The sequence below is a fragment of the Agelaius phoeniceus genome, chromosome 4 (genome assembly GCF_051311805.1).
Source record: "Agelaius phoeniceus isolate bAgePho1 chromosome 4, bAgePho1.hap1, whole genome shotgun sequence".
In the NCBI taxonomy this organism is placed as follows: domain Eukaryota; kingdom Metazoa; phylum Chordata; class Aves; order Passeriformes; family Icteridae; genus Agelaius; species Agelaius phoeniceus.
In genome coordinates, this window is record NC_135268.1 from 30,758,977 (window position 1) to 30,779,117 (window position 20,141).

The following is a 20,141-nucleotide window of genomic DNA, read 5'->3' on the forward strand; positions in this document are numbered from 1 at the left end:
TTGAGCTCTGATCCTCTGAACTCTGGCAGCAAAGATCATATAGCAGAACACACAGTGGCTTTCACTTGCTCTCTTTTTAATGGTTAGTTGCTTTACAGGGAAGTAAGAGTAGTTAGTAGGGCCTATAGCTGCAGAAAAATCCAATTTTAAATTTTTTTTCCCTTAGTTTCTAACTTGCTTCCAACTCATGTGGTGATGTGATAGCTCGGCCTCGAATCCATTGACATGGTGATTCACAGGGAGAGGATAGAGAAAGAGAAGTACAATCAAAACAACAGTTTGATGTGGGGGAGGGATAGAGCATAGTATCGTTTAAATGGAGACAACCATGCTGGCTCTAGACGGTAGATATTATCTGCTGTTTCAGAAGGTAAATCCATATTACTCCTTCCCTTGACTCCTCTTCTGCCCACATATTTCTCTCATCAGAGCTGTAACTGAATGATATATAACCTGGGGAAAGATAGGTAATAAAAAATGCAATAGAACCAGGCTATGTAGAACTTTAAAATGCTGGATTAGTGCAGTATCTCCCTGCACAGTGTGGGTACTGTAAATTACAGCTCTGAACACAATCCTTATAAACTGGGTTTAGACACTATACAAGTACTCTGTGTGCTTAATATACAGTCTTTTTTCTTTCCTCTCCCTCTCCTCCTGTCTTTAGGTAATGTCCATCACAGCAGCAACCCAGGGAAAGGAAGGAATCTTCCTGAAGCTTACCCAGCTGTACTGCAGCCTTTCCTGGGACAGAAAGGAAAGAAAGGCCTGGCTCATCCCAGCCTTCCTGCACACGTGAGGAACGCCGTACTTGCAGCTGCCCTTTTCCCAGAGTTCCTGAAGGAACTGGCAGCTCTAGCCCAGGAACATTCAATTTTATGTTAAAAAATACTGGGGGATTTTGAAGATTATTATTAGTGGGTTTTTAAAATGTGTTTTGAGAAAGCTTTTGGAGTTTAAACAGATTATTAATGCAAAGCTGCTTTCAAAAGAAGGTTGTACTTCAATATTTCCTGAAAATACTTGATTTGGAGGGGGAAGAAGGAGGCAAAATATTATTCCAGTTAGGCCTTATAATTTCCCTCTGTGCTACATAACTTATTTGAGATTTCTGATACTGCTCTTATTGCAGCTTCCTTCTTCATCCCTTCCTCGTTACACAGCCACCCATCTTCAGTGTCACTAATTCCTGTTGGATTTCTGCAATAGGCACTTGTTGGCTGGCTAAGATACACAAACTTGTTAGCTTTTTCTGTTCCACAAATACTCTTCTGGATAACTTGTTAGGAGACAAGTTTGCTTGAAAAAACATTGCTCCATGGGAAAAGTTCACAGTACAAAAAAGCATGCAAAATCTGCACAAAACCTGAAGGGGGTATGTGAAGGGCTGTGTTTCTTGATGTCGTTGTCCTCTTTGCCTCTTCCCTTGCTTCACCCTGAAGCCGGGTTCTTACTGATCCCCACCCAAAACCCCCTTTTTAACTACTGGCTCAGGTTTTCTGAATTCAAGTGATCTTATGTGTAGCAAACCCCTGAGTAGCTGAAAGCAGGTGCTGGGCCCTACACATACCATATTGCCTTATGCTGCAGACAGATCTGCAGCTATCAGCTGTTGGGCTTTGAAGTCCAGTGAAGTGTGTAAGTGGATGTGGATTGCAGACTGCCTGGAATTTTCCTTGCAGTTCCTCAGCATTCTTTGATAACTCTTGCATTGCTACCTAAGCCTGCCAGCATGCCTTATTTAGTAAGATTTGCACAAAGTACAAAACAAAATGTTTCTATGCAAGCTGTTATTAGTGTCTAGTTTATTTGTATGCTTGTTTTAATAAGCTAAAGAAAGATACTCTGTATTTTTCTGTAGTGTTAAATGGACAGCAGGCTGTTTTTTGTCTTTGTCTTTTTTTTTTTTTATTAAATGAAAAAGGTTTGCTTGCTCATGAAAGGTGTACTCTTTTATTGTTAATTTCTCTTAAGGTTAAGGGAAAGTTAAATACTGTTTGTTTACTTGTAATTTAGGTGTTGACTTTTCCTAATATTGCATTTTTGGGATGGTGAGGGGAGGACCAGGCTATTCACCAGCTGCAGAAAAGGAAGGAGTAATGGGGAAAGCTGTCTGCTGGTGACTAACTGCTTGAGAAAATTCTCTTCTGTGAGTAATGGGCTTCATTAGAAGACCCCAAACATGATGAATTGGTGCATCACCACTGTATTTTGTCTTATCTTAGCTGCATAATTGTGCTTCCAGTGTGTTGTAGTTGGCTGCATAAAGAGGGGCTTAGTTCAAGAAAGCCATAAACCCTTTTGCCCAGGATACAAACTAACAACGACTCCAAAAAATGTGAAGAAACAGAAATCAGAAATAACATTTGCATACATTAGTTCTCCTGCTCATTGTAATTCCATAATGTGGAATTCCAGTTAATCACATTCTGAATTGGAAACACACTTTCTCAGAGATTTCAGGGGAAAAAACGGTTTAAAAACAAAAACCAAAGACATTCCAGAACAGTCTAATTGCACATCAGATTCCTCTGGAATATGCAGTTCGGTTTAAGCTCCTAAATCCTTTAGGTAGTTCTGAAAAGTTCTTCCTTTAATCTACAAGGTATAGATTAAAGTGTCTGCATTCATTGTGTCAGCCTGCCGTAGGCTATTCCATGAAAAAAAAAATCCCAAAATCTGCCTCCAACAAAATCCCCTCCAGAACTTCTCTGGGTCCATCTTTTCTTGTTTGCTGCACAGTCTTCATTTCCATGATGGCTGGGGGTCCTGTTGCTTCCGAGCTGTCTCTCTCTGGTTTGGTTTCATTTATGACTTGTTTAGTTTTTCAGGTGCCACTGCATCACCATTCTGCAAATCACCTACTGACCTCCACATGGCCCTCTTTCACCTCACCAGCTTTCTTGGAAGCTGAAGCCAAAGCTGTGGGGTTTTTCCTTAGGTATTAGTTACCCAGGTTGAAGAGAGCTCTTTCTTTATCAGTTCTCCCCCAGCCTCCCATTGTTGTTGTAAATGAGTAATGAGATTGATTGATTTTTATTTTTATATTTTTTTTATAAAACTTGTTCTAGGGCACTGTGGGCTCTTTTCCCACTCCCTCATTTCTGCTGCCTTCCATGCTGTACTCATGGGCTTGGCCTGAGGGGGTTCAGTGTGTGTGTTGGAAGTGTTTTACCATTATGGTTGTAGGGTCAGTGCTTGCTTTGCTTCTCACCTCTTCTGCAAAAACTGCATGAGAGCAAAAGGAAAGTTTGATCAGCTCCCTTTTAGTGGTTCAGAAACAGTTGCTAAAATGCAGAAGCAATCTAATCCCTTTTTTTTGAGGACTTTTTAAACAGGAATTAGAAAGATTATTTCACTTTTTTAAAAATAAAGAACTCTGCAGACCAGTGCTCAAGGCAGTAAATTACTACCTGCACACTTCCTTTGTTTGTATTCTAAACTAAGAATCCTTATTTGCGGGGTAGAAGGGATTTCTTTGGAGATTGTTAATTTTAACTGGTGTTTTCAGCAAATGGATAAAATCACTGCAGTTTCATCCCGGCAGGTCTGTTAAGCTACATGAGTATTTTAAAATGTGGACTACTCATAAAAGCATCTGTAAATTAGAGGAAGGAGAGGATTTTCCTCATAAGTTTTAGTAGAGTTTATGTTCTATGTCCAGTAGGATAAAGTCAGCCTTTGAAATCTGGAGTTGTGTGGAAGGCTTCTTGCTGAAAGGTCAGAGCTGTGTTTGTGCACAGTGTCCCCTCACCAATGGGAAATGTCTGTCAGCTCCCCAAAAGGAAGAGGTGGAGGAGTGCAGTGACGCTGGCTTAGAATGTAAAAATGCAGATCATACGTGTACCTTTGCATTGCTTTTTTTCTGAGTGGGATCAGATTGCAGCTGTGTCTCAGATGTAATAGCAGTATAATGTCTGGCAGCCAGCACAAAAAACTGTTGGTGGGAATTGCCTCTTCCTGCCTTCAAAATGCAGAACCTGTGATTTAGCTTGAAAATGTTGATCTTTTGAGATGAATCACATCTGTCTGCATAAGCTCTTCAGCCAAATGCTTCTCTACTCAGCTTCTTCTCTCCAGTTAGATAATGTGTTATCCTGTCTCTCACCAATGATAGATCCTTTCCCAAAAAAAACCTGTACTTGTGGTCCAAGCTGTGGTCCGGCCTGGAGGTCTCTGGAGGACAACAGCATTATGCTGCTATGTCCAAGAACAAGGAAGTGCTTTATGATCTGGTTTTTCCCACATTCAGGTGGGTGTGTGACTGGAGCAGTCCTTCTTTGGTACATTGGCTCAGCATCAGTTCCAAATGAAGTGCCTTGGCAGATCTATTGCAAAGACTGCAGGTGGTGGCTCAGTGATACCAAAGTGAATTTCCAGGTTCCTACTAGATGCTTCAAACTGTGAATGCCACATTTCCAATTATGTAGCCTTGGAGTGTGTTTTTAAGCTGTTCTGCTATTGCAAGGAATCTTTCCAGCATTTTCAGCCTGCTTTTGTGTGTGTGTGTGTGTGTATGGTTTCGGTTTGGTTTAGTTTTTGTTTATTTTGTTTTTGCAACCTACCTATAAAGTGAGCACTTTGTCTTCAAAAATTTGTAGTCATTCTCTTTTACCTTTGGCCATTTTTGGATGCTTTCTGGGTTAGTCTCAGTAAACATACACATGGTTTGCATTAATTGGACTAAAGCTTCATGCATGCTTGTGCTGGTCTTTGTACATGTATAGTCAGGTGCAGTTCACATGTTGCTGGCTGTGCTTACTACCTATATTATTGTATTCTAGGCATTTTTCTTAAATTTGATCTTTTTCATGGGTGCCCTAAAGAATATTATGATATTTTGAATGGGATCAAGTTATTGATGTTGCAGTTCTAGGTGTGAAAGATGCATTGTCTTTTTTTGTCCTGGTAACTTCTGACTTTGGTTTTCAAGAACAGAAATCAGAACTTCTGTTTTCAGCTGTATTCTGTGGAGATGAGAAAACTCCAGTATCAGGCATGGACTGTCCCTCCCACCAGCAGGCCCAGGTACATGCTTCCAAGCATATGGTTCATAAATTACTTGCTACTTCGTTCTTTGGGGTTTGTCACTTTGCAAAAAGTCTGAATTCAGTGGTGTCATGCTGTGGTACAGAGCACTTGCCTTTCAGGTGTGATTTGGTATTTTTAGTAAGATTGGTAAATTTCCTAGGATGGGAGAAAACAAAGTGTGATTGAGGTGGACCTTGGACATCAGCCGGGAGCCATGCCTTGGAATGGGAGCGGGACTGGATAGACAGGAAGCCTGAGCAGCATTCCTGCCACCAATGCCACTCTTTGGCCTGTGCACAAAACCCAAGTGATCTGTTCAGTCCTTCAGAGAAAAACATTTGCAAACAAACTTGCAGCATCCTGTAGACTCCGAGGGTTTAAGTTCAAGAGGTTAAGTTCTATTTACCAAGAGAAGTTCACCATCCAGCACAGTGTGTACACACTCACTACCCTTTTGTGCACTCTGCTTAAGCCTCTCAGAAGGTTTCATGCTTTGGGAAGGATTTTTAGCTCCTCTAAGATGCTCTAAAATCTCAGGGTTGGAAAGAAAAGGATGGGAGCAGTGTGATTTGTTGCAGTTAAATTATGTCATTGTATCATTTGAATTTGTAGCCACAGCTCCTGTTTGAGGATGGCTTGATTTAATAAGCAATTTACTCTGCTGTATTAACTGAAATTGCTATGTCATGCCTGCAGTTCTTATGACAGCTCCCATTACGTTTGTAACATTTAAATTGCATCTGTGTTTATGAGTAGAATACTGGGATTTTCCTCTTTCTTTTCTTTTAACTCAGATAGCTCTGGCACTGTACAGTAACAATACTGCTGTGTCCTGATCTGATTTAGATAATTAGAGTGTGTTCCTTCTTGCACTCTTTGAGCATTATCAGCAGAAATGAAGGATACATGGCACTTGGGCTGCTTACATTAATGAGCAAACCAAAGGTAAAATGCCACAGAGTAGCAGGGGCCACTTCCCTCTGTGTGAAATGCAGAATTTACGTTTTTGTTGCTCTGGGTTATCAGAAAGAAAAAGCTCAAACTTGAAAAATTAATATGACCATGTCCTACAGTACCTGTCCAAGTGGACAGCAGTGCTGTGTGTGATGTTTTGGGACAGAAATGTGCAAAGAAGGGTAAAAATTGTTCCTTGTGAAGGTGGTGTCAGACTTACATAAATAGGTGCTTGGGTAAGATGATGGTGGTGCCAGCTGTCTGACCGCAGACAGCCACAGAATGCAGCACTATTTCTGTGGCTTTGTTGGTGGTTAAAGCCCTGCTCTGACTAAATGCACTTTATGTTTTAGTGGCCCCCAGCTTATCTAAACCTGTTGTGGCCCAGCATCAATGTACTTCATTTGTTACATGCTCAGTTGGAAGCCTCATTTATGAAAAGGAGCATTACTTGGATTCTTAAATATGTAGGTGCTTAAAGTGGCGTTTTGTTGCTGACTGTGCAAATCTTCTTTTTGTTCATTGATTATAATGGTTCTTGTGGCAGCTGGATTAAATTAAGACTGAAGTCTCTGGGCTAAAAGCCCTGATGGAACTTTTGTGCAAAGGCTGCATTTCTCAACTTTGGCACTTCAGCAGACTGCCCGCATACAATTACGTACTGTGGACTAAATACCTGCAAACCTTCGTCTCTGATGAAGCCATTTCCACAGCAGCTGTGTTTTATTGCAGTCTGCTTTAAAAATAACTAGCTTGGATTTAGACCAAAAAATAACATGGACGAGTCAAATCCGAGACAACTAAACTGTGTCCAGCTCAGTGCTGCTGTGTCAGTTTGGCCAGAGCTCAGACGAAATGCCAGCTCGAACTCAAAGGAGAGGGAGTGGCTCTGGGTCTCAGTATCCCTTGCTGCAGCTTGAGCCAACAACTCGTGTCTCTTGGTGTCTCAGCACAACTTGGGAGTTTAGAAACACAGATCAGTGTCTTTTGTAAATCTCTGGGGTCATAACATTGGTTTCTGAGCTTCTGTGTGGAAAAAATCTAGCAGCCTCCAGGGCCAGCCTGAAAGTGTGGCCTCTTGAGCAGCTAAAATACAACTTACTGATGGTTATGCCTGCTTAGTGGGTTAGACAATTACAGCTGTGGCTAATGCAACCAGCTGGGAGAACTGCTTTGTGCTTACACAAAAGGCTGTGCATGGAGGGAGCATTCCCTACAGTGAAGCTGTTGGCTCTTGTGAGGCTTATGGCAGTGCAGCTCTGCAGCTCCAGGTACTGGACTTGGAGGCCTTTCTCTGATGGCTGCAATGACAAGGCAGGGAATGTCGCATGGGTTAGTTTGCTGCCTGTGTATGAAATGGGATCACATGGGATCTGGCACAGCTGTCACCAGTCTTTTTCTTGGGCAAAGCCAGCAGGCAAAGATGGGAATCGTTCACAGGGTCATGAATTGGGCTCCCCCACACAGATAAAGGGGAGAAACCAAAGATCAGGATCCCTCACCACTTAGTTTTGGTGGTCAGCAAATGCTGTAGACAGTTGTGACATGCCTGTATGCCCTACAGGAGAACTTAAGGATCTGTGACTAGGATGGTCCTGGACAGAAGGTTCAGTTCCCCTGGGAGTATGCACAGCTATATTGCTCACTAAACTATCTTCTTTCTGCAGCTTTGTTCCCTCATGGTGGCACCTGAGCATTTCTGCAGTTTGCTTTATTGCAGTTAAAATTCAGGCTGTCTAGCCTAATGTGGGATGTGGGCTGGAGTACAGTCAGGAGAGAAGTGATTCCCAGTGGTTTTGTGTTTCCACTGCAGTCATCCCTAGTTACTGATTGTTCTTGGCCCAGGGGCTCTTGAAGATGGAATCTAAATTTGCCATCACAGTGGGCAGAAAAATGCACAGCAAATTACAGGTCATGACAACTTGGGATTTTGTATTTTACTGCATTCCTCACACTGTTTATCAATAGAGTCCTCTCTGTCTGTGTATTACCTGTGTGTTTGTGTCTTCTGAGGGGGCAGGGGACAACTTCCACTTGAAGCCAACCCAATGCAGGGAAGCTGCTGAGCATTTGGGTTGATAAATGGAGACCTGTCTGCTGTAACTTGGTTTTAAGTGCCTATTGCCTGATCCAGAATCCAGTGTGTGTGAGTATGTGTAAATAGCTTTTTAAGAAGATGCTGGCAACAAGGGCAAACTAACCAGGAGTGTGCTATTATTTCTTCTCCCTCATGCAGTTTGAGAACAGACAGCTGACTGAAAACCCAATTTGTTTTACTTTATGTGTGAGAAAACAAACACTCTCCAGGCTGAGCATGCACACAAGGCCATAAATCCCTGGGAAGGTGCTGCTGAGGTCAGTGGTTGTGTAAGTGTAGGTAGAGGGTGCTAAGAAGAGACACAAAAGCATCCCAGAACCCTGACACCACACCGCAAAGCAGGGTGGAAAGGGGCCACACTGAAACCACAGCTGAATGCTCTGCTGTAATTTTTTAGTTAAGGTTCCTATCATGTACTTCTATTTTTAACACAGTTAAAATTAAACTCTGCAGCCAAGGCTGAGTGCTAGAAATTCTTTCTTCACTACTTAGAGCACTGCCAGCATCTTTTTAGACAACTTTCTTCTCCTGTTCTGCAGCCTCAGATACAGGATACTTCAGCTATATGAGATAGTAAGTATCAGCTCTCCACCCTCAGGTCTGACCTCCTAAAAGACTTCCAGCAATGAGTAGATGAGATGGTCGTGAGTGTCTGGTGTCAGCTTTTAATTTGTGAGCATTCTCCTTGGTCCTCTGTTCGTGGATAGTAACTGCTGAAAATCTGCATGAAACTGTCCTTAATTCACCCTGCCTGATGCTGTTGCACAGATGGCATCTGCAATCATTAGATCAGAGAGCACTGGAGTAGCTAAATGAGACTTCCAAGTTGGGGTCAAAGCCTCTATCTTCATTCCAGAGCTCCAGCCTTGATACAACCACACTTGGGACAGCCTCCTGGCCTGCAGGATGTCCTACATCAAACACTTCAGAGTCAGGCTCTGCCTTCTATCCTGCAGACCCACCTGTCCTGTAGGGTTGTTTTATTTGTCTTTAAATAGCAGAAACTAAATTCCTTGAGGCTGTTGCTTCTGCTTTTTTAATGTGCTCATCAACTACTCTAAGCAGATATAAAACAAAGCTGTTTGTTTTGCTCAGTACAGCGCTCCACTTTTTTTTTTTTTTTTTTTTTTTTAAATTTGCTGTGAGCTCCATTTAGGGGAATGGGAAGGTGGTGGTTGTATTTAGGCTGCTGTATAAGGGCCTTGGAAAGCAAAAAGGATCTCATGTTTTGGCTGTATTGGTTCAGTCAAAGGGGTGTGAGGTGACTGATGAGCCCCTTAATGCAGGCTTGGATAGTGGGAGCAGTGTGAGCTGGCCCAAATGAGCCTTCCCATTGCTAGGTCTGAGCACTGCCAGCTACTGCTGCTTTGAAGTTGGTAGCTGGTATCTCCACAAATGTTAAAAAGGTTCATTATCTTGATCTCAATTGGCTGAAACCACTTTTTTCTCGTATCAAAAAGAAATTTACGTTTTGTGTCTGCAAAAGATTTTAAAATTTTCAGAACTGACTGTTCCATAATACAGTGTAAAATTTATAGACTATGGCTGCTCTTTACCTTCCCTGGAAGGAAAGAATATTACAATTATCCCTTTTTAATCTTTCTTGTTATCCATTGTCTCTGGCAGCTGGAGGTGAAAATAGATTGAGACTTAAGAGTAAATCACAGAATGGTTGGAAGGGACCTTAATATAATTCTAACCCCCCCACTGTTGCAATACAACATGGAATGAACAACACGTTGAGATGCTTAAGGCAAAAAAGAGCATGTTTATTTTTTGACTTCAATATTTATAGAATTCTAAAGGTGACCATGGATTGGAGGATGAAATTGTTACTTCTTTAACTACACAGGTTAAACCAGAAGTTTATAATTTTTTTCTTTTTCTAGAAAGGACTGCAAAACAATCATTATTTACATGAAAAGTGCATGAGAAACTGTATTACAAAAATGTAAATATCAGAAGGCTTAGAAGAACTTTAGAAGCACAGGGCGATACCCCACCATGGGCAGGGACACCTTCCACTAGAACAGGTTGCCCAAAGCCCCCTCCAACCTGGCCTTGAACATTTCTAGTGATGAGGCATCTACAGCTTTTATGAGCAACCTGTTCCAGTGGTTCACAGTAGAGATGTTTTTCTTAATATCCAATCTAAACCTGCCCTCTCTCGTCTTAAAGCCATTCCCCCTCATCCTACCACTAAATGCCCTTGTTCCTTCTCCACCTCTCTTGTTGGCCCCCTTGAGGAACTGGAAGGTGCTATAAGGTCTCTCCAGAGCCTTCTCTCCTCCAGGCTGAACAGCCCCAACTGTCTGAGCCTGTCCTCACAGGTGAGATGTTCCAGCCCTCTGATCATCTTCATGGTCTCCTCTGGACTTGCTCCAACAGATGCCTCTTCTTCCTGTGCTGGGTCCCCAGAGCTGGATGCAGCACTGCAGGTGTGGTCTCACCAGGGCAGAGCACAGGGGTAGAATCCCCTCTCCTGCCCTGCTGCCCACAGGGCTTTGGATGCAGCCCAGGACATATTTGGCCTTCTGGGCTGTGAGTGCACATTGCCAGGTCATGTCAAGTTTGTCATCCCCCAGAACCCTGAAGTCCCACTTGTTTGCACAGCCCCCCTTCTCAAGCCTGTTCAGATCCCTCTGGATGGTATCCCTGTCCTGCAGTGACCATGCCACACAGCTTGTTGTCATCAGAGAACTTGCTGATGGATGAGGGAGCACTCAGTCCCACTGTCTTTATCACCAGCAAAGACGTGAAACAGGGCAAGGCCCAGTGACAACCCCTGGACAGTCTCACTCATTACTGGCCTCCATGTGGACATCAGAATACTGACTGCAGCTCTTTGAGTGCAACCAGCCAGCCAATTCCTTATCCCCTGAGCAGTGCACCCATCAAATCCATGTCTCTCCAGTTTAGAGATAAGGATGCCATGCAGGAGGACAGTGTCCAGTGCTTTGCACAGGCCCAGGTGCATGATGTACTGACACAAACTCTACTCAGAGAGAACCTGGCTGATGATTTCTAACAGGTTTTGTACACATTAGTAAAGTATAATTGCATAGTAAAAGAGTGGCTAAGAAGAATTAGCCCATAGAGAGAATTATCAGCAGTAGGCTTGCTACATTAATTGAGATGCTTCCTTCATCACCTTATTTATTACTCTTCCAAATACATTGTTGGTTTGATTTCTCTTTTTAAAAGGCACCCACTGCAGCAGTGGGGAACTCAGCAGAGCAGCATCCAGCTGTGCCACAACAAACAGTGACCTTTGGAGGACTACCTCTGGGAAAACTGTGTTTTTCTAAACTGAGGGAGGATCTCTAAGATTCAAGATTTCATGGAGAAACCCTTGTGCCTTCTTGTTTCTTGCTGCCATGGCAAGAGTTGAACAGAATTCCAGTAGTTTTGTTGTATAATCTAAACCTTTATTGACTAAACACAGAAAACTCACACCACTCTAAGTAAAAATGGTAGCTTTTGCTCATGATGTGAAAAGTGATAGTAGAAGTCTTAGTGTGAAGGTCAAATTACATGAAAACCCTGGGCATGGTGTGATTTGAGGAGTTTTTGGAGGTTTAGGCTTTTTGTTTGGCTTTTGAAGGGTCACAGTTTTTGACTGCAGTTGTGTTACTGCTTTTTATAAGCTGTAGGATGATGTTTGAATTGTAAAGGTACTTTTTTATGAATAATGGGTATACATTTTATTCATTAAATGTATTGAAAACCAAAGGAGTTTTTCCCTTCCAATGAAGGAGTTTGCACTTGAACCTCAGGCAATTTGTACAGCAATGTACTCCTCAAGACATAACATCAGCCACTCAGGAGGAAGAACTGCCATCAGCCTACTTTGAACTAGTGCTGCAAGCACCACATTTGCCAAAGGTGACTGAAGTCCCAGGGCCACACCTGCTGCACTCCTGTGACAATGTCTGCCCTGCAGGCACAACCTAAAGAACAGTTCTGAAGAAGTAGCTATGAGGCCCAAGGTAGGTGTGATCTTTAAAAAGTATGGCTTAGCAGTCTCCAGGAGGGATTTAAGAACTTCAAGCATCTGGTACTAAATGGGATTTATTTCCCCACTACATGAAAATTTGACAGGCTCCTTCTTGTTGCATTTCCTGTTAATGGCTCAATCAGCAAAAGCTGGTTGGGATGGGGAAGTTTATTCCGGATCCCTGCATTTCAGTGATTACTGAAAGCCAGGAACTGAAAAACAAACTATGTAAAAAACCCAAAATAAAAACTACCAGCACAAAACACCCCTTAGGATTAAGTAGTGGAGAAGGACTGAACCCCAGCTGAATCCAGCTCAGCCAACTGCATGTTCCATTCCTAAGCAGAACAGTTCCAAACTGCATGATCCAAAGCAGTACAGTTCCAGATGAGAGGAGAAAACCACGTGCCAGAGAAGCAGCAGCCCTGGGCATTGGGTGCTTGTAACATGGGGCCAAGTTCTTGCCTGCAGAGAAAAAAAAAACCAAACTGGAGCTGGGGCTGTCCTGTTCAGGGCCAGGAGCTGGACTCCAATAATCAGCTCCAGCTAGTCTATGATTCTGCTTGTTCTGTTGTAGGCTGTACAGGGCTGGCTGTACATCTGCTGTTCTGAGCCTCTGATGCCAGAATGGGATGTGACCCTCAGAAGGGCTCAGGCAGACACTCCTCAGGCACTCCTCAGAACTGAGAGCAGGCATAGCAGGTATGTGGGTGCAGAACTGGGAGAAGGTGAGCAAACAATCTGACAGGGTGAGATGCCAGCACTTCTGTCTGTGGCACTACCCTTAGGCTCACAGTGAAGCAGCTCATGGCTTCATCCTTTCCCCTTCCCCCAGAAACCAGGAAGAATGATAGCAGTGAACTTTTTGTTCCCTTCTGTTAAGGCATCGAGGTACATGTGGGCTCCTCAATGACTTCTGGGTGTTTTAATAATTGTTCCTGTTGTGCTCACAATGACAGTGAGTTATGGTGTGCACGCCCAGACTGAGTTTGAGACTGTGAATCCCCCTTCTCACAAACAGGCAGACAGAAAAGCTGAGTTTGTACCCGCTTTATTGGAAAACTAACCCATGCGGTTTCAGCTCTCTGTGTACTCACAGACACCTCTGGGAGCTTGTTTCCCAGGGCTGTGTGGAAATCACATTTCCAAGTGCCACATCAAAGCATGGGAGATGCAAATGTCTATATCCTGCTTTTCTTTGGCTCATCTGCCTTTGGCTGATGCATCCAGGGAAGGCTGGGACTTCAAGCTGCTTGAAGTATATCCAACAAGCACACCACTGCACAAGGAGACACCAAAGTTCATTTGCAGACAGAACGAAGCACATGCTTCTTTAGTTGCTTGTGTGCTTTTTCTCTTGTGGCTACCCTGACAGCTTCTTCTCTAGTAATTGCTTCACCAGAACAGGATTGGACCGTCCTTGTGTTTTCTTCTGTACCAGACCAATTAACTTATTTAGAACTTTTGGATTTCCTGCCTTTACCGCCATAACCTTTAAAGAAAAAAAAATGCAACAGACACCATTGTTACAGGAAAACTGAACATCTTCACTAATTTCCAACCAAGGTATGAATATTTTTGTTGTTTCGCCTATTGTGATAAAAGACTACATTTTGGGATAAAGTGTTATTTATAAAAACTGCCTTCAGCCTTGCAATAAGCTCCTGCTCTGCTCCCATGAGAGAACAGCAAGTCCCTACAGCATCAGGGCCTTACAACTAATAGAGAAAGCTCCTCTTATTGAAAGAGTCAGAAAATACTTTTGGATTTTACAGTGTCTGCAGCTTGAACAGCAACTTCTTGGAAAAGAGCCAGAGAAGTGAGATGGACTTTCCTTGCTAATAGGATCTACCATTTTACTGAATATAATGTCCTGTTATAACAGGTAATTTGAAGAGAATCAAAATCTATTTGATAATATTGGTGAGGTCCTTCAAGCACAGACATAGGAGTTTTTTCTTTCCTTCAAGCAAGTACTCTTTTGCAACATGATGATTAATTAATTGGTCAAATATGACCTCCTATCAGACAGCCTTTGATGCACAATCACCTGCTACATTGAAAGGGCCATGTTTACTGAAAGGATCAGAAATTTCACCTTTGGGCCTTCCTAAAGGAGATGCTACTGCTGAAAGGCCAGCATCTGGCTACTGTTTGTGTGGCAGGGAAGGCATTCTCTACCTTGTCAGAGTTACTGGGAAGAACACAATAGATGCAAAGAAACAGGATGACATATTTGCAGATGTTCAGGGAAGGGCTGCAAATAGAGGAGCTATGCACTGTGCCAATACCAAATTCAGATGCAAATACTGTTTCTCATTACAGTATCTAAATTATTGTCAGTCTAAAATCTCTGTTATGTTGCACAGTGGAAAGGACTCATTACTCTGGATCTGCTAGAAATTACCTATGTGGGGCAGAGTGCAGTACAGTTCTGGTCCTGCACTGTCATAAAGTGCTCAGTGTTGGTTTGAGCAGCTGTTTAGAAGTTATTTTGTTCTGAAAAAAATTACTCTCAAAACACATTGAAATGGGAGTGTGCTTATGGACCTTCCAGCTCCTGCACTTCCCAGTTAGTTCTCTCCATTCTCTTCCTCCCTGCCTATGCTTTCATACCAGCCTGGCAATACAGCAGCACTTTTATCAGGCTCTGCAAATGAGTCAAGTCAGATGGAGGTCACGCCGACCTACTGCAAGCTCATTTTATCAAAAGCTCTTGCAGAGCTCTTAGCATCCCCCAATGAGATCTGGAGTGGGCGGTATTGTTCTCAAAAGATGTTAATGTTTTTTTCCAAATGGCAAATGGAGCTAGACATTGTTTATATTAGAAGTAGGCTATTCACTTCTGCTTTTACATTTTTGCTCCAGAGAACATATAAGCACTTGTTTTCATTTTGCTTTTTATAAAGCAGATTATATAGACTCTGTCAAGATCCCTTCCCACTCCTCCCCTTCATGATCAACAAGGGTTTTTTCCCTTTTTTTCCAGCTCAGACCTTGTTAGACTGAGCCACACTGGCTGCTGTGTGTCTTTCAAGGAGATGGGGAAGAGCCAATCATCCCCCACAGGGGAGCGTTTGTGTTGCTGCCACAGCCCAGCAGAACAGCAGAGTGGGCAGCAGCTCTGGAGCTGCTGCTGCTGCCACAGGGCTCTGGCTCCTTCCCACCCCACAGCCACTGTCAGGCAGGAGAGCCAGCGAGGCTCCTCTCTTTGGCAGTGGACAGACACAGGGATATGGCAAAAAGTCAGATGCAAGCACAATTTCTGCCTTGCCAGCTCTGATACTGTCTCTAATTCCATAACTAATATATGCCTTGCTGGCAGGTAACTTCAGTTCCAGAACAGTTTAACAGTGTTGCCCCAATATCACAACAGATGACATAAAAATCAGAGTTATGTGGCTGGGTGGCAGGGTCGGGTTAATGGTAGTACAGCTGGAGAGGGACAGGGCCCTGCAGTTTTGCTTTCCTGCATTAAAGTTTTATGGTCTCTCAGAATGACTTAGCACATTAGCCAGACTGGTAATTTGTTTTGCAGATCATTTTGTGTAAGCTTCAGTTTCAAAAAACCCACTTAGTAAAATAAGAAAGAAGAAAAGCTTGATAATATCTTGGCAGCAGCTTTACTGTTATGGCTCTAGAGCTCAAATGCCATCTAAAGGGAAAAAGAGAGAGGCTATTTTAACCCCCTTTCAGTGCCACAGACTGCCACAGTGCAGAAAGTTCCCAGCACCATCATAATCACCTCATTTTCGTGTCCATCAATCACTGCCTGGCAGATCTGTTCAAGCTCTTTTTGATCCTGTAGCAGTTCAAGTTTCTGTTCTTTAACAATTTCAAGGGGAGTCTTCCCTTCTCCCTTCCACAATTCTGCAAGCACCTGAAAGTCACAATAAAAGCAGCAAAGGTCAGTGGCTTGACTTACCAACATTGTTTACATGCAGTATTTCAGTTATGGATCCAAGAAGCCCTGGTTTTGCTAAGAGCGGATTGTCTAAACGAGAACAAGCCCAAGATTTAATCATGTGCCTCTCTGAAAGAGCCCTTGTACCTCCCTCCTTTTCTGCCACCTGTCCTAAGACAAAGCATTGCCACTTCCTGCACGAGCCCAGGTTAATGGCTGGCAGCAGGTGCTGCGCAGCCTCCACAGCCCCGGCCCTGCCCGCTCCCCCACTGCCGGGGGCTCTGCAGAGGGGATTGCTGAGCACAACCCCCTGCTCCTCTGGGCTGGCAAGGCTGCTCCTCTGCCAGTACTCCTGCTCTTCTCACATCATTCACAGACCTGCCTGGGAGCAGCAAGGAAATGTATCTCCATGAGCAATGGCTCTGCCCGGGAACTGACGATTAGCTGACTATTGTACCAAGTCCAATCCCAGGTAACTCATCCCATTACTAGGTCTTGCCAGCAGGCTGTAATGAGAATATGTATGACAAAGCAGAAGAAAAATGGTGCCAAGCAGAATGAATGCAGCAGCTCCAGCCCACCTATGCATCATCCCCAAGTACTGGACTGCTGGGCAAACCCAGGCCTGTGGAATAATCACTTGTTAATGCTAGTGTTTTCCTACACTGCAGCAGGACTATTGCCCTGGAATACATTTGAGAGGAGAGAACATTTATAAAAAACCAATTTCCTTGGGCAGTCATTTTCTGTATTCCCTTTGCTTTTATTTCAGGGCCGTGGGAGGAGAGTAAGAAAACCCTTATTAAAACAGCTCGTTGTACTCCATCCTGAGCTGAAGATATAATTGTATATTTGGGCCATTGCTGTGTCCCAATATGGAAATGCATGTCATGTCAAAATTTCAGCATTAAATATGCCCTGTAGGACGAAGAAGAGGCTCCAATGGGAAGACAAGGAGGGGCATCCAAACTGCATGTTAAATAATTTGCAGGGCAGCAAGAGAACTCAGGTAGAATGATGCACATGGGATGGGATCTTAACTACCCCAGCAATTTGCTTCAGCATGACAAATTTGTGGGTACAAAAGACCTTTGGTTAAAGAGTTCTCTATTCACAGCAAGTATTCATACAATTGCTGCAAGAGGGTATTTGTTTGCCAGTGGCACTCTGAAGCTTTTTATGGGATCTTATCAACTCTTCTGGAGACCTTGTGAGAGGGTAATGACACACAGCTGTATTGTGGCAACTACATCTTAAATTCTTCCTTGAGAGAGGGCCAAAGGCAGATCACAATATTGAAGTTACTGATAAGCAGCCAGAGATACAATAGCTATAAGTAACGCTTTCAGATCTTTACACTGAATAAATCAGTGCTGTATATGATGTCTTCTACAAGATCTTCCTTCTAGTGTGATATTTAAAAATCATCATGGCAGTGCTAGCTGGAATAACCCTAGAAATAAATATATCATATCCAACAGAGATTCAGCCTGTCTGCAGCTGCTTGCCTTTTTGTGATGATGTTTTTTTGATTTTTTTGGGGGGTTTTTTTGGTTTTTTTTTTTTTGGGGGGGGTTTTTTTTTTTTTTTTTTTTTTTTTTTTTTTGTTGCACTCCATTGCTACTCCTGGCAGCCCTTCTACTTCTTCTCTGAGGGATGAAGCAGGAAGGTTTCTGTCCCGGAGGCCTCCCAAGGCAACCATACTGTATGTCACCTGTCAGAATGAGCCCTGTCCTTGCCAGGCACAGCACAACCTCTAGCAAAACACCCTGGACAGTCTAAAGTACTGCACAAAACAGAGTGGACAATGAGTAAGCCTTTTCACTCTCCTGGAAAAAGGCAGATGGGATTTTTAGGGCTGGTATGTATTCAAGCAGGATGCCATGGGCTGCAGGAATGGGAAATCTGCAACGAACAAAACCTATGCAGCCAACCATGGCAGACCAGGAGCAACACGTACATCAGGCTGACTTAGATCAGGGGCAGGACAGCTTGACAGTCAGAGATCCAGCTCCGATTCCCTGTTATGCCTATGCCAAATATTTCCTGGCAGTGAAGAAAGCTTGCCCATTAGAAACCTTGAAGGCACCAGATTTTCTCTGTGACAGCTGCATCATGTGTCCCTTCCCATTTGGTAACAAGCATCTCTACTTAGTAGAGCAACAATGTTATCAAGGCCCTTGCTTGTTTACAGGTATGTAGGAAAGCAGAAAGAGATGTGGCCAAGACCTGTCAGAGATGCACTTTTAAAAAATGTGTTTCTCCACTTGGCAAGAAGTGCAAATCTAAAGAAAGCAGTTTAGAAAATGATTTCAACTCATTTACACAAACTGCCTGCACCAGCACAGGAGGATCAAATTATGAAGTCTTCAGAGCCAAAACGTGAATCTCAGGCCTCATTTCCATTACTGAAATCTCAGTAGCTTCTACTATTGATTCTTGCCTGTGTGTGATTAGATTTTAATGATGTTCTCTGGTCTCCACCTATACTTAGCAGCATTGGTCAAGATGAATTAATCAGGACTTACACGTCTGGCTGTCATGGGCATCATATCAAACATTTTGCAGCTGGTGACCGTGCCAGCTGAGTGCTGTGCCTAAGAATGCTCCAACTGGAAACCCTAGCTGCAGTGATTTGCTGCCAAGGACAGGAGGAAAGCAGCAGGTAGCACCATTCCAGCAAGTCCTGTGGGCACTTCTCCTTTCCAGTGATGGAAGCTGTCATGTCTGGCGGGTGTCCCTCAGCCTCTCAGAGAAGTGGGGGGCAGGTTGGGTCCAGTCCTCCAGATGGTGTAGTCATAATTGTCAAAGCAGATGGTTCTCTTTAGATATGGGTACTGTACTCATTTCCCTACTATCTCCTTTAAAGTAGGGGTGCCAAGCAGATCTATTGAAGTTATTCCTATGTGGGTGACCTATGCAACTGCAGAAGCCAGCAAAACCCAAGGTCTGCTCTGCTCCATGGCCTGCTGGGCTCGGGTCCCCCATGAACCAGCGACAAGGGTGTCCATACGGAGTTGCTCCAGGATGGCTGTTGGCAGCAGGGACAGGTTTCCACTTCCCTGGCCCAGGAACCAGCCTCCTCCCATAATGCCATAACTCACAGGTCTGTTACACCAGGCATGGACCTGCTGCCAGCCTGGCAACTTGAGGAGCAAGGCCCCATCACAGGCACACTCCCCATCAGACTGGTTTCAGCCCTGGGTGAGCAGCACCGACTCCTCACACTGTGAGCTTCAAAATGGTGCCTCTGGGCTGGGCCATAGGCAACATGTATCCATCTGATCCAGGACATGCTCACCCGCAGCCCCATGAGGGGGAGCTGGAAGCTGCTCACCCCTTTGCACAGGCACGCCAGCCTGGAACTGCTTTGGAGACCTCTGGAGTGGGATGCTATGTTTGATGGCAAGTTGGACATGAGCTCTGTAATTATGTACATGGTAATTATGTGAGCACACAGTGCCCTTAGCTTAGCACTGCATCCCACCACACAGTGCTCAGTGTGTACAGCCAGTGCTCACAGCTTTTATCTGCCTCTTTTACTGCCTTCGACAGCAGAGCCGAAATACAAAACCTTTTCAATAATTTAGGTGGTTAACAGCTTCCTACAGCGAGCACATATGTGTACACATGTCTGTGTGCTTACCCCATCAGACCCTTCCATTCTTTCCCACTGGATCGGTGCCTGCCACTGCAGATCATGCTCCCCTCCCCAGGAGCTGCAATTCATCTGCTGGTGTGTATATATAGCCCTTTCTGCCCTCGGGCCATCCAGCGTCTCTGCCTACTGCTGAGAATTGTTATAAACATTTGTTACTCTTCTGACATCCAGGCAACCAAAATACTTTTCTAAATGTGGCAAGGTTTCTGCAGTTTGATAGCAGCATCACTGGGTGAGGGCAAACTACTGCGACTTCTGGGTCCCGTTTCAGATCACTGAGGACAACATGTACATTACAAGGAGTTGGTAATTAAACAACAAATGCATTTCTGAAATTCTTGACACTTCACAATGTGTCAGAAGTGCCTGGCACACAAATGTATCACAAAGCAGAAAATCCCATAGAAGAGCATTAGTACCCTGTCCCTACCTCCACAAGGAAGAGATTCAAACTGGAGTTCTGAAGCTTCCTTTTCAAACACAGACACCAAACTGA

General features: G+C 43.8%; 2 protein-coding genes across 6 annotated transcripts in view; one reads left to right on the forward strand and one right to left on the reverse strand.

Moving 5' to 3' along the window:
* Window positions 1-1,869, forward strand: part of FHIP1A (FHF complex subunit HOOK interacting protein 1A) — a 79,272-nt gene extending 77,403 nt beyond the window's left edge. For all 5 annotated transcript variants that reach the window (XM_077177207.1, XM_054633610.2, XM_077177206.1 and 2 more), the window contains one exon: window positions 668-1,869. In XM_077177207.1, the coding sequence (XP_077033322.1) occupies window positions 668-885 (218 nt within the window). In that variant the 3' untranslated portion in view covers window positions 886-1,869. The remainder of the gene's footprint in view (window positions 1-667) is intronic.
* Window positions 1,870-13,115: 11,246 nt separating this feature from the next.
* Window positions 13,116-20,141, reverse strand: part of GATB (glutamyl-tRNA amidotransferase subunit B) — a 42,244-nt gene continuing 35,218 nt past the window's right edge. The window contains exons 12-13 of the mRNA XM_054633829.2: window positions 15,826-15,960; window positions 13,116-13,572 (exon numbers count right to left, since the gene is read on the reverse strand). Coding sequence (XP_054489804.2) covers window positions 13,444-13,572; window positions 15,826-15,960 — 264 coding nt within the window. The 3' untranslated portion in view covers window positions 13,116-13,443. The remainder of the gene's footprint in view (window positions 13,573-15,825; window positions 15,961-20,141) is intronic.